Source organism: Gymnodraco acuticeps, unplaced genomic scaffold (genome assembly GCF_902827175.1).
Source record: "Gymnodraco acuticeps unplaced genomic scaffold, fGymAcu1.1, whole genome shotgun sequence".
NCBI lineage: Eukaryota > Metazoa > Chordata > Actinopteri > Perciformes > Bathydraconidae > Gymnodraco > Gymnodraco acuticeps.
Genome location: NW_022990271.1, coordinates 6,351,482 through 6,364,427, shown reverse-complemented (window position 1 = coordinate 6,364,427; position 12,946 = coordinate 6,351,482). Strand labels below are relative to the sequence as shown.

Sequence of the window (12,946 nt, the reverse complement as noted above, 5' to 3'; positions counted from 1 at the left end):
CGTGTGTGTGTGTGTGTGTGTGTGTGTGTGTGTGTGTGCTAACTAGCTGTTATAGCCCCCCCATTCTTGAGCGTTTTCTGTCAGGCACTTATCACCAACAAGAAGGTTGCAGGAGGGGGTGGAGCTGGTTGTTGTGGGTGGATGCTGGTGGCAGTGGACAAAACAAAGGGGGATGGAAACAGGAAAGGAGTGAGAGGCTTCAGGGTAAATGGGTTAATCGACTGCTCCTCTCCTGTGCATCTCATTTGTTTATCAATAAGCCCGGTGGAGTCGGCGGAGCACTCTGAATAATGCATGATTCCTGCCACCTCCCTTACTCTCTCCCTCCCTTCTCCCCCCTCCCTGGTGAGCCAGTGTTTGTGATGACATCAGCTAGAGGTAAACAGACAGCCCTTAGCTGTCCCTGTTATTGAGAGGGGGGAAGGGGGGCTGGATTATTGGATGCAGCCCGGCACATTACTTTGCTCGTGTTGGGAGATGTATTACAGAGGGGAAAAAAGCCCCGATAAAGTCAGTCTGTGTTGTTATCGCCTCAAAGCTGGATTAAAAATCAGAGGGGTCTGCACAAACCACACACACATACATACCTTCTCATGCCCCTGACATGGTGACAGTAGTTGTGTCTCTGCACACAAACACACCGTAATTGAAGTTGGGAGAGATACACAGTGTCCCCTACACTGTGTGTCTGCTGAACGGTTGCTAGCGTAGGGATCTGTGCGGTTGCCGGGGGGGAATTTGTTTTGACAGTGTCTCTTATGATGGCAAAGAGCGCAGGGTGGAGGTAATCACCCTCGCTTGCTGTCAATAAGTGATTTTAATTAGCGCAGCTCATTAGGCTGCCTCAGCAACATGCCCTGCTGACTTTGTGGTGCGGCCTGCTTTGTTTTTCACTTCCTCTGTTCTCTGTTGTGGTCCATGTTTGTCTTTTGGTACGCTTGCCTTCCTTTTGATTTCACTTCTGTCTTTGGGTGAATTGAAAGCAAAAGGAACATAAATGGAAGAATTAACCATCAACGCATTTTATACCATGCCATTATTCTTGGCTGATTACTTTTGTTGCACCGTAGGTAGCCATTTTGTGCGCATGCTGTATGTATCCATTTCCTCACTTGTTGAGTGAATGAGGGAAACGAATAAAGTGCTTTATCAAGAGAGTCGTGTCCGTTTCCTCGTTGGAGGAAGAGGCTGAACGGAGGAGCAGAGGGAGGGAGAAAATGAATAATTTATACAGGATTCCTGGAATTGTTTGCCAAGGTGATGATTGCCGACCTGTGTGTAAGCCAAAGCAAACTGAGGACGGGAACTCACACACTCTCTCAAGGGAGCCTGACGAGGTTATTGCAGGCTGTGAGAAATGCTTTATTTTGATAGCCGGACTAGAAGGGCTGGTAAAACATTGTGACACCATTATGGCGCGTTTCCACTGCAGCGGGTAGCTCGCTTTAAGCGTGCAGAGCCGTGCGGGGCCCGTTTTTGGTTGCGTTTCCACTTGGTCTAGTTTTGGCCCGGGGCTACTTTTTCACCTTTTTTCTGGCCCGACTAAATCGTGGTTCTAGGGCCAGGAACAACCAGGCTGAGTCGGGCTGAGTATGCTAAACTAGAGAGAGAATCGCTGGCAAGGGGGCTACAACTACAACAAGATGAACATATTTGACCGTGAATTAATTGTAATACACGTTTCAAAATGATGCCGAAATAACAACATACTGATACCGGTTAGTAAAAACCATGAATTAATGCTTTGACAAGTCTGCAGACAGACGGCAGGCGAAAAACCCTTTTAAAATGCCTGTTTTCTAAATGTAGCTTGGCTAAGCTAACGTTATATATGCTCCGACCGTCCACACTCACAACAACGGCCTATACAGACATAAATAAACCAGCGACTGTATTCGCCATGACACAGGCAGTCTGTGGTTTGTACTTGTTTAACTTTTGTCAAGTTTATGAACAGATGTGAAGAGCTCTGAGTGCTAAGAGCTAACGGCTGTGTTGTTTTTCTGGGGCTCTCATTGAAGATGACGTCACGGCTCCGCCTACACTGCGTTACTATAGTAACTGCCCCAGTTCCTAAACTGTAATGGAAACGCAGCATTAAAGTGAGCCGGGCCTAATAAGGCCTAACCAAACCGAGCGAGGCCGAGCGAAGCCGAGCGAAGCCGAGCGAGGCCGAGCGAGGCCGAGCGAGGCCGAGCGAAGCCGAGCGAGGCCGAGCGAGGCCGAGCGAAGCCGAGCGAAGCCGAGCGAGGCCTGCAGTGGAAACGCGCCATAATTGTGAGATTATGTACACACTCAACCTGGTTCTGTGTGTTAGTGTTGTTGTGGTTATATGTGGAAACAAATAGGTTGTTTGTGTCTGTACACATAAACTGCATAATTCAAAATGAAGTCCATCAAAAATATTGTTCACATGATAAGGAATCAGACGCAATCTGCTGAAATAAGCTCATTGCCATATGCTCCACTGCAGAAACCGATGTCACTTCAGTTTCGTGTGTATGAGCTCAAAATAGAATGACATGCAAAATATTCTTCATGCATTTGTAATGAACAAGATACCTCTAAGTGCCTCTTTCTTCCTCTGCTCTGGCTGAGAAGATATTTCCCAAACAGCCCTGCCCTCCACCACCATCATATGCCACTTGGTTTCTTTGCCAATTGAATCCTCGTCAGAGACCCTGCTCTCCACTTGGGGGCTAATGCCTGCAGCGACAAACAGCCAAATGGCTTTCAATGCACCATTGACAGAGGGATGCAACAGAGAGAGATCCTCTCCAAGCTCTGGTGCTACTAGACAACCCTGAGTACCTGTAATTGTGGAGCTGCAGTGAAAAGCTTCTGCTGGCTCAAAGGCTTCTGTTTTCAGTGGCTTTAAGTGACAATAACTCTTTCCAGTGCCTGTCTCTGTCACTAAAAGCACTGTGGAAAATGGTGCCTCCAGAGTAAAGAGGGAGTCATTTAAGAGGCTGCGTGTCATTGGATGTGATGTGTTATGAGTATATTTTCTCTGCCAAATGGCTGTGAAAAAGTTGTGTAAATAAGCCATGTGCCCATTTGCCCTCCCTAACAAGTGTGAACCCTATCTGCTGAGACTCAATTTGAAAAGGAAGGACTAGATGTAGCCGATAAAGGCAGCGCTGCAGGTGGGCGGTTGTGCTTGCCCTCACATTCTCCGTCATTTTAGCGGAGTAAAATGTACGGCAGCAATAATTAGGCCACATAAACAAAAAAAAGATTACAAAGGAAGTCTGTTCCATTAATTACAAAATATGACTCCAAAGTAATATTTTGACTGTGCAGTGAATTTGAGAGGAAGCAAAGGGTTTGGGAACCTGGAACACGGTGAACCCAGCTCAGCATGATCTCAGCTCTCAGCACCTGTGCCCCGAGTGCACCTGAATACTATGAATGTTTTTGGCTCTGGAGTGCTGATTTGCTCTGAACAAATGGATGCCTTTCTTTGTGAATCGGTTTGCGGTGAGGGTTTGTAATGTCGCTGCTCTAATAGCCGAGTGTATCAGCATACCGCTGTTTCCTACAAGCCCCATGTTGCTCCCCTTGCAGCCATTTCAGAGAAGTGGTGTGATGCTGAAACACTCTAATCCTACTGTGTGTCATTGTATCCAGCCCCCGCTAATGATGATGGTTTATGTGTCTCCACAGAGCTCTCTCTCTTTCTCTCTCTCTATGTCAGCCCTCTCCCCCAGTGCACCCCACCTCCCCACTCCCAGTTATCCCTCATTAATTTCTCGTGCCGATCAGATCGACAGGCCGAAAATTCAATTTAATGACCTGCCTCTTCGCTGCGCCTAATATGATTTTACAGGCTGTTCTGGTCAGGGCCCCAGCCCAATTTACATAACGATCTGCCGTGCCAGATAGCGTTGCCCCAGCAACAGAAGAGGGGGAAGATGAGAGGGGAAGAGGAGAAAGGAGGGAGGGCACAGAGTAGTGGAGATTAACAGGGAGGGGTGTGAAGGAGTGTGAAGGAGGGGGAGGGAGGGAGGGAGGGAGGGGCTGGGTGGAGAGAAAGCAGTGCGTCTGAGGTCAGACAGGAGGTTGTGAGATAATTCCTGACAGGCCAGCAAAGGTCTGTCCCCCTCCTCTTCCCCGTCTCCCCTCCTCCTCCCCGTCTCCCCTCCTCCTCCCCGTCTCCCCTCCCTCCTCCCCGTCTCCCCTCCTCCCAATTGAAAAGAGCTGTGCAAAAGGCCACCGGCACCTCCTGTCTCCCCTTTTCCACCTTCTCCCCCCTTTTCCACCATCTCCCCCTTATCCCCCCCTACCCCTGTAGCAGTCAAAGGAGGTTAAGGGAGAAAATGAGTGGAATGCAGCAGCGTATAAAACAGCGAGAAGGACCTCTTCACCCCCACACACCTGCTGGGCCTCCACCCCTAATCTCTCACAATCAATTAGTTCACCTCCCCCGGTTCAGTCAAACTACATTACCTTAGTGTCAAATCAGAGCGTTTCACTTCGCCATTCATCACCCCCTTACACTGCCCACCCCTTACCCTTTATTCTCCTTTTGTTTTCCTCTCCTTCCTCCTCCTCATCCTCACTCTGTGAGAAGTACAGCTTTAAAAAAGGAAATGGGTTTGGGCAAAATGTCTTGGGACCTTCAAGTGCGGTAGGCGGGCAGCGCGGCATATCCATTTGTCCAAATGCAGCGCTGTAAAGTGCTCTATGTCCGCCGAGCGCTGCAGTATCATCTTACTCTCCCGGCTAATATTCTGTGGTCGATACCAAAGATGCCTCTGATAGATGGGACCGGAGAGTTAACCTGTCTGCCTCAGCTGGCCCCACCCCCCTCTCTGTGGGGCGTAATTATGAGGTATGGCCCTCGTTACGGCCTCTCCAGCCAGATGCTATTAGCATATTTCAGCCTCCTAATGAAATAAGGCCTGAGTATAATGGAGGCAGGAGAGAGGGCAAAGTACATTTGTTCAAAGGCGGTCCCAATTTAGTTAAGAAATACAGGCTCTATCCAGATGGACGTTGCAAACATTTGTGTGTGTGTGTGTGTGTGTGTGTGTGTGTGTGTGTGATGCACACCCTTTGGTTATATAGATAGTTTTGCAGCTTGATTAAAGTGTTGCCTGTAGCATGCGGCATGCTGAAAGACTCTCATTCTAACATTGTCTCTCTTCTCTCCTACAGACTGAGATTGCCAAACGTCTCAATGCAATCCTGGCTCAGATCATGCCGTTCTTGTCACAAGAGGTGAGTGTCACTTCAGCTCGCAGCATTTTAAGAGTGACAATCATTTCATCTACAATGCAGGGTAACTGAACAGGAGATTTGGGAGGTTGGCTTTCGTGCAGGCGGTCTGTCAATGGGATGCATAGGAATGAAGAGTTATCCCATATATCACAGGACATACATTCATTGTGTAAACGGAGTACAGGTTGTGAGCAATTGTGTAACCCTTGAATAGGAAATTGACTTGATGGTTTTAGCGGCACAACCCTGCTGACTTATGCCATTTCATACTAACTTTCTTAAAATAAAAATAAGCAAAGTACTTTCTTTGAAAATATGCAGGAAACTTTAAAACAAGCCTTTAAATATCTTTAGGGAGCTAAACTCAGCTGTCCCATTCTCCTGTCTCATTTCAGTTGAACTTGTTTTATTAGTTTCTCACGGTAAGGTAGGGCACAGTTACTCTAGCTGTCACTCTCATATATTATTCCAGCTGTTACAAACACTCCAATGAATGGAAGGTGCCTCAGGGATGCAACACTTTTCTGCCAACTTTTGATGGTTGATATATCCTTGATTAAACTCTTAACAGTAGTGGATGGATCATTGGTTTATCATTAACGTCCCTTGTTGTAATGTATTATTTAGTAACTGCCTTTTTATGCAACTGTTTTGATTTGAATAAGATATAGGATTATCAAGGGCTTTTTTTCACCGTAATTGTACTCGTGTAGGTATACCATCAGTACGGGCCTGGATATGTGCTTTTACAAGTGTTTTTCTAATAAATCCTCGGCCTTCAGGATCTAATCTCTGTGTTTACGTGTCTTACAGCACCAGCAGCAGGTGGCTCAGGCTGTTGAGCGAGCCAAGCAGGTGACCATGACCGAGCTGAATGCGATCATCGGGGTACGTGGACTTCCCAATCTGCCTCTGACTGTGTGTATATCCCCTTTTCTTACTTCATTTGACCTGAGGCCAGGGGCAAAACTGCACATATAGAGAGGCTCGGACCTCCAGTTCAGACGTATAGACTGTTTAAATGTGCCACTTTATTGCTTGCAGGTTTATTTCACCTTTATACGCTTCAGTTGAAGCGTTGCATGTCAAGGATAAACACAGAAAGGGTAATGGATTCAGGAGGAACATAGGGGTGAAAAGTGTAGCCTAGTGTATTAATCTGCAACCCTTTACTTCCTCCAGTGTGTGGCATTTCAATGTTCGGTCTGAATACAAACTGGCAGTGCTATATACCTCTTCACTTGTGCAGCCTTGCCCCTGTCTTCAGCAGTGTATTATGTTTTGACTTGCAATGCAATGTTTGCTATAGTGCACTATGGTCTTCACTGCTGTAATGCCTCTGATTGTTGGTTAACCATGACCTGTCAGCACAGGGAGCAGTTTCAGCAGCAGCTGTGCTCTGATTTGTTCAGGCAGAGTCAAAGGACATCTAATACAGAAACACAGACCAGGCTGAGATCAGATCACCAGGTTTCTCAGATTTCACTTTGGCTGCACTTTAATTTTTGATAAAAGGTTTCAGCCAACAGGCTTACCCCTACCTCTGACCCGGCAGCAGGAGGAATTAAAGTGGTCAGAGTGGGATAAGCAATGTGATCGTAACAGAGATTTACAGCAGTGTGGACATAGCAGGTACTGAGCTTTTGTCCGGTCGAGTGGGTGAAAGACTTAGGCTGTTCAAGGAGCGCCCACATTGCTAACCTTGTATTTATAGTATACCATAGAAATAGCCTGAACTAGCTACTAGTGTTGTTGCTAGAGCTGCAGCCAAAGATTATTTTCATTGAATATTCTGTTCATTTGATAAATAAATAAATTATGTAATACTATTAAGACAAAAATGACAAATGCCCATCACTCCTTTCCCCACCCACAGTCCAATAGTTTATTGTCACATAGTCACATAATATAATAATAATAATAATAACACATGGGATTTGTATAGCGCTTTTCCTAATGCTCAAAGACACACATGCTGTGCATTCTCTCTTCTACAGAGCTGACATCTATATTTTGTGTACACATTGTCTGCTCCAGTCTATTTCTCAGTAGGTTTTTAGGATCTAGGAAACCTTTGGGCTTTTAACTTGTTGTTTTTCTTGTGATCATATTAAAAGTACATTTTCTTACGTTTGATTTAATTGAGAGCATCTGCAGCGATCTAAACTTTAATAGAGGAAAGGAGTGCACTTTAAAAATCAATAACTGACCTTTTTATTGTAGCCACAACCCTTTACACACAAAATCCAATCTGGCCAAATATACTTTTGTAGTGATCTTGTCTTCCACATGCTTTTATTTGAAAAACGATCAGCCGAGCTGCTTTCTTATAGCCATCTTGGACGCAGATGGATAGCTGACCCTTTTGATTAGCCCTCTGTAGTTAGAGGTTAGTCAGCGGTTAGCTGCTCCCACTGGTCGGGGGTCAAGTCTAATGAGAGGCAGATATCGAAATTCGATTAGAGTAAATGAGCCAGGAGCACAACCCCCAGTTTTCAAGGTAATTATTTCCTGTTTCCTTTTCCCTTTTTTTTTTCAACCCGCTTTGTGAATCAACGGGAGTGACCCTGCCTTCATTAAGGGGGGCAGGGCCACACACACTCACACACACAGGAAAACAGACTTTAATTATAGGGGCGCAGACATGGCAGGTGATCAATCTCCATGTCCCCGCAGTGTGAGAGAGGCAGTGCTGCTGTGCTGTTCGTGTCATTAAAGTCTCAGGGATATCCAGAGAGCACCAGACTCAGCAGCTAGAGCAGACATTAGGTACACACACACACACACACACACACACACACACACACACACACACACACACACACACACACACACACACACACACACACACACACACACACACACACACACACACACACAGTAAATGTTTGTGATGCAATTCAAACATTATTTTTAAGTCCCCCAAAGTGAGCAATATGAAGACTTGGAGTGTGGGAAACTGAGGGGGCAATTCTTCAGAAATGCTTAGACTTGAGGTTTTGATTGTTGGAACAATTATTAAATTATAATTTCTCACAGTCCTATTCGTATTTATGTTTTAAAAAGTTGCCCAATTACTTAGTTCACCTGACAATGTGACAGATTGCCGACCTATACAAACCTGTGAAGTCCAAAGTAAAATAGCACTTAATATATATATATCTCTGAAGGTGTTAAAACATTGTTCCATAATGCTAAACTACAAAAACATTACCTTTTGTATCGAGCGGGCTAAAGGGAACTGGAAAACTAAGGCAAATATCCAAACTAGTGTCGTCTGTCCTACAATATGTTTTGGCCCGGGGCGACACAGGATTAGGTTTGATTTGTCAGAGGGCTGTCTCAGTTCCAGGTGGTTAGCTGCTTATCACCAACACTTATCCAAATGTTTTGTTATCTGTGGGACACACAATGTGACGTTTTACTCTGCCTGGTGATGTTTCTGCGAACAGTGATCTCCTCTGTGAATAATTTGCATGTTTTATTTGTGTATGCATATACTTTGTATCAGAATGTCTTGTTTCCATCCGGAGTGTATAGGCCCCACACACACAGCACATGGTTATCTACACATTGTTAATGTCTAAAGTGTTGTCATGTTTAAGGGTGATAGTCATTTGAAATCTTAGGTCACCATTACATTTTGAATAAATGATATTAGCTTAGAAATGTGTTTTTTAAATGAATTTCCTTACTGTTTATATTCCACCAGCGGTCAGTTTAGTAGTAGTTTTATAGATTTAAAGACATTACTTTGCACTCTGGAAGATTGGGCTGGATCTTTCACATATTATCATTGTCCTTCAGTTTTCTTGCTTGTTGCTTAAATCGTTTCTGGCTGAATCTCTCCTCTTCCTCTCTCCTTTGACTCAACAGCAGCAGCCGCCTCATAGTGTCTACCCAGCATTCATGGTTAGTGTTCAGGTTACAAAACATAGACAAACAATCTGTTATTAAGTGTTTTCAATTGCTTGCTGGCAGACTAACATGTGTTAGTGAAGGGGTATTTGGTGCTGTATGGGAGACAAAAGCATGACTTGGGTGTGTTTGGATATTGTTGGTCTCCTGTCCTTCAGTCTGCCCCGCCCAGGTGTCATAGATTGGACTTTTTCATTCTGATCTCAAAAACGTTTTCCCATGTCTCGAACATTATTCCTACACCAAACCCACTCAGCTCTGTTTTTAGGGTAGAATGAGGGCTAATCTTTGTCGCGACAACTGAAGAAAATATGATGAGCCACAGCCGCGGTTGTAAAGCAGAGAAACAGGAGGTAATGTGGAGACGTTGGCAGACTTATTTAGCCAGTGTGGCAGCTGGTTTGTGCTGGTACTGTTGATGCTTGTTCCACCTGACAGTACAGTTCTGCAGAGAGCCAGCTTCGCCTAGTTAACTTTAATTGCCTGTTTCCTGTGGAAGTTGCCTGAGCAGTGGCGGCATTTACACATAATGAAAAAAGATAAGTGTGAAAGGAAGCCAGCTCTTTACCCATGAATATTGAATTGGAAGCAATTTATTTTCGTGAATTTTCTCCCTCTTTCTCTCTCGCACCCCCTCCCTCGCTCGCTCCTCTCCTCAGCCATAGCTCGTTAATGAGGCTTCTTGATAATGATCCCTGCACGCTTTTCCTCATTAGGCACACTCAATAGGGACGTCCCTGCCTCAATCCCTCGCTCACTCTCTCTTTCATTCTCTTGTTATTTTCTGATTCTGCCGCTCCCTCCTTTTTCTTGTTCTGGCTGCCCCTATCTCTCTTTTCTGCTCGCTTTTCCTTTTGCACAACAAATGGGCTGCTCGGCACACCAGCACAATATCGATTAACAATGCCTCCCCTCAGTTGCTTCTATCCATCGTGCGATTTCAGGTCCAGCTCCACATATTGAGCTGACTGAATAATGGCCAGCTGCTAAATAAACCTTTAAATGTGGTAAGCCACTAGATATACCCTCGTCTAGTTTCTCCCTGTTATGCAATGAATGTATGGATGAGGCTATTGAAGTTCTAGCCAGCGAGCAGAATAGCAATCATGTTTTTTTTTTCTTCTTTGGAGAGGCAGTTGATGGATGTGCTAAGTGTTATTTAACCTTGTTTTAAAGCACTTGCTTCCCTCTTGCCTGAGTGGCTATTTAACTCCTGTCTATCTACTCACTGCGCGCTGGCTGCCTCTCTCACACACACACATCCCTGGCCTCTTGGGAAGTGTGTGTGTGTGTCTGTGCTTAACAGTTGAACGAGGGGGCATGCTTGCTTGGTTTTCCAGAGTGTTGAAAGGTTTTGAGGTTTTCAAGTGTAGACCTATTGATTTTGAACCATCCCAACTATGATTGAAGCACCGTGGTTCGGGAGAGAGCACTAAGAGCTCCGTATCATTTCAGACGACCGGAGGTGACATGTTGTCGAGTCCAACATGGTTGTCATGAAGGTTTCGAACTATAAAAAAGAAAAATCATAACACAACAGTGTAGCAGTGTTGTGATAAATGGAGAGCATGAGGTCTGTAGTGTAAACCAGGAGGCACATCTCACTCGTGTGCAAACCTTTTAACAGAGAGGATTCAGACGGAAGAAGAAGAAGCATAAATACAAAATATTTCCTGGTCCCAGTTTTTCAAATGTGGAGATGTGCTGCTTTTCTTTGTTTTATGTGATATGCAATTGAATTTTTTTGTGTTTTTGACTCTGTGAAACAAAACCAATACTTTGAAGAAAGTGTTCAATTTCTGGAGAGTTTAGCTTTTGAATAGATAAACATAAATCGATTAGGATTTATAACGATGAATTATTACATGACTGATGAAAATAACTGTTTATTGCAGGCCTACTCTGCCCTTGGGTCTTAGCACACTCTTCTTAGGAAAAAAACAAATGTTTAAACTTGACATATATTGCATCATGATGCAAAAGTCTATTTTTGGATAATGCTGCTCTGCCAAACCCAAAGTAATAATTAATGTATTCTGTTTCAGTTATCTAACACTTAGCCAGATGATAAGCGTACTGTACATCCGCAGCTATGAGCAGAGTCAGTTTTCCTCTCAGCGAATGAGCTGGATCAGCATGTTGGCAGGCGCTGTCAGTCTACTATTATGCATAAACGGTTTGGCCTTGAACTAAATGTTGTGAGAGCCAGCTCTGCTGCATGAGTAGAGTGCGCTCATTCATGCATTCTCCTCCCAGCCGACCCACTTGTCCTGTGTTTTGTCTCCCCGGTTTGTTACAGCAGCAGCAGCTCCAGGCTCAGCACCTTTCTCACGCGGCCCACGGCCCCCCGGTCCAGATGCCCCCCCACCCCTCAGGCCTGCAGCCCCCCGGACTCCCCCCTGTGACGGGCGCCGGCTCCGGCCTGCTGGCTCTGGGCGCTCTGGGCAGCCAGGCCCACCTGCCCGTAAAGGATGAGAAGAGCCACCACGACCTGGAGCACAGAGGTGAGGAGCACCCCATGGCTCACGCGTGCGTGCGCACACACACACACACACACACACACACACACACACACACACACACACACACACACACACACACACACACACACAACACACACACACACACACACACACACACACACACACACACACACACACACACACACACACACACACACACACACACACACACACACACACACACATAATGGAATGATGGTACCTGACAAGAACTGCTTTACCTGCCAGATACATTTATCAAAGATATATGTTTTTAAATGTAAGCATTCATGCACAGCATTAGGAATTACTGTGGGAGGTAATATTTATACAGGTTTTAGTGTTTTCTACCACTGATATATTTAAGTGTAGTTGTACTAACATAAGGATAGATTACCGTGTGTGCAGGATTGACCTGGTATAAGAACCCACACAAAAAAAACAGTGTAGCAATATGAGGTCCAGATGTTGCAGTTCAGTGAGTTTATTCATTTGTCAGAACTGTAGGCGGTAATGTGTGTCTGTCATGGAAATAAATGCAACCTTTTGTAATTTGTTTTTGGAAATAAAAAACACATTTGAATAACTCTTCCTATGTAAAGCATTGTAAGGTATGACTTTATAATTATTAATGCTTCATAGACCGGGAACAAAGATAAACCAATATTGCACGTACACATTAATTACGGTCATTAATGCAGACAATACATTTGTGTATCTTTACTTATAAATGTTGGGTCATTGAGGGTTTTGTGTAGTGATTCATCTACTCTGCTGTTGTACATGTTGATCAATAATGAATACATTGATGTAGCCCTGAAACCTCCCAGAAGGTCAGAGGTCAAACAGTACGTCTACCTAATAAACACCAGGCAGTTTCCTCATAAAGAACTACTTAGTTATTAGTTTCAACTTATATCCCTTTATGAAAAGACCCATAGATGTTACTGAAATTAGGCCATGCACAGCGTCAGACATACATTATCTGTAAGCTCTTTTTTTATAAATCTATTACTGTTTTCTGGTGACTTCCATACTAATTTGTGTTTTGCTTGTGTCTCTCCTGGCCCCTCATCTTTTCACTCGCCCCTGGCCAATCCTCTGAAAGAGCGCGAGTCGAGTACGGTACGTTGTGTGTGTGTGTGTGTGTGTGTGTGTGTGTGTGTGTGTGTGTGCTCTCTGTGTTTGGTGATTAGGTGTGCTTTACGCAGACTTAAGCCCACTGTCTAATAGAAATCCGTGCTCCGGTGCAGGGGGGACACACATTTTTGTACTCAGGGGGGCCGCTGACGGAAATCAAATAA

At 44.8% G+C, this 12,946-nt stretch overlaps 1 protein-coding gene across 12 annotated transcripts in view; it reads left to right on the top strand.

Moving 5' to 3' along the window:
• The window catches only part of LOC117549338 (transducin-like enhancer protein 3-B), a 31,909-nt gene that overhangs the window by 5,386 nt on the left and 13,577 nt on the right, over positions 1-12,946 (top strand). The window contains exons 6-10 of one of the 12 annotated variants that reach the window (XM_034221167.1): positions 5,161-5,223; positions 6,037-6,111; positions 9,103-9,135; positions 11,441-11,645; positions 12,709-12,767. In XM_034221167.1, coding sequence (XP_034077058.1) covers positions 5,161-5,223; positions 6,037-6,111; positions 9,103-9,135; positions 11,441-11,645; positions 12,709-12,767 — 435 coding nt within the window. Of the gene's footprint in view, positions 1-5,160; positions 5,224-6,036; positions 6,142-9,099; positions 9,136-11,440; positions 11,646-12,708; positions 12,768-12,946 lie in introns of all 12 variants that reach the window. The other 11 variants (XM_034221173.1, XM_034221166.1, XM_034221171.1 and 8 more) reach the window with 11 other exon arrangements.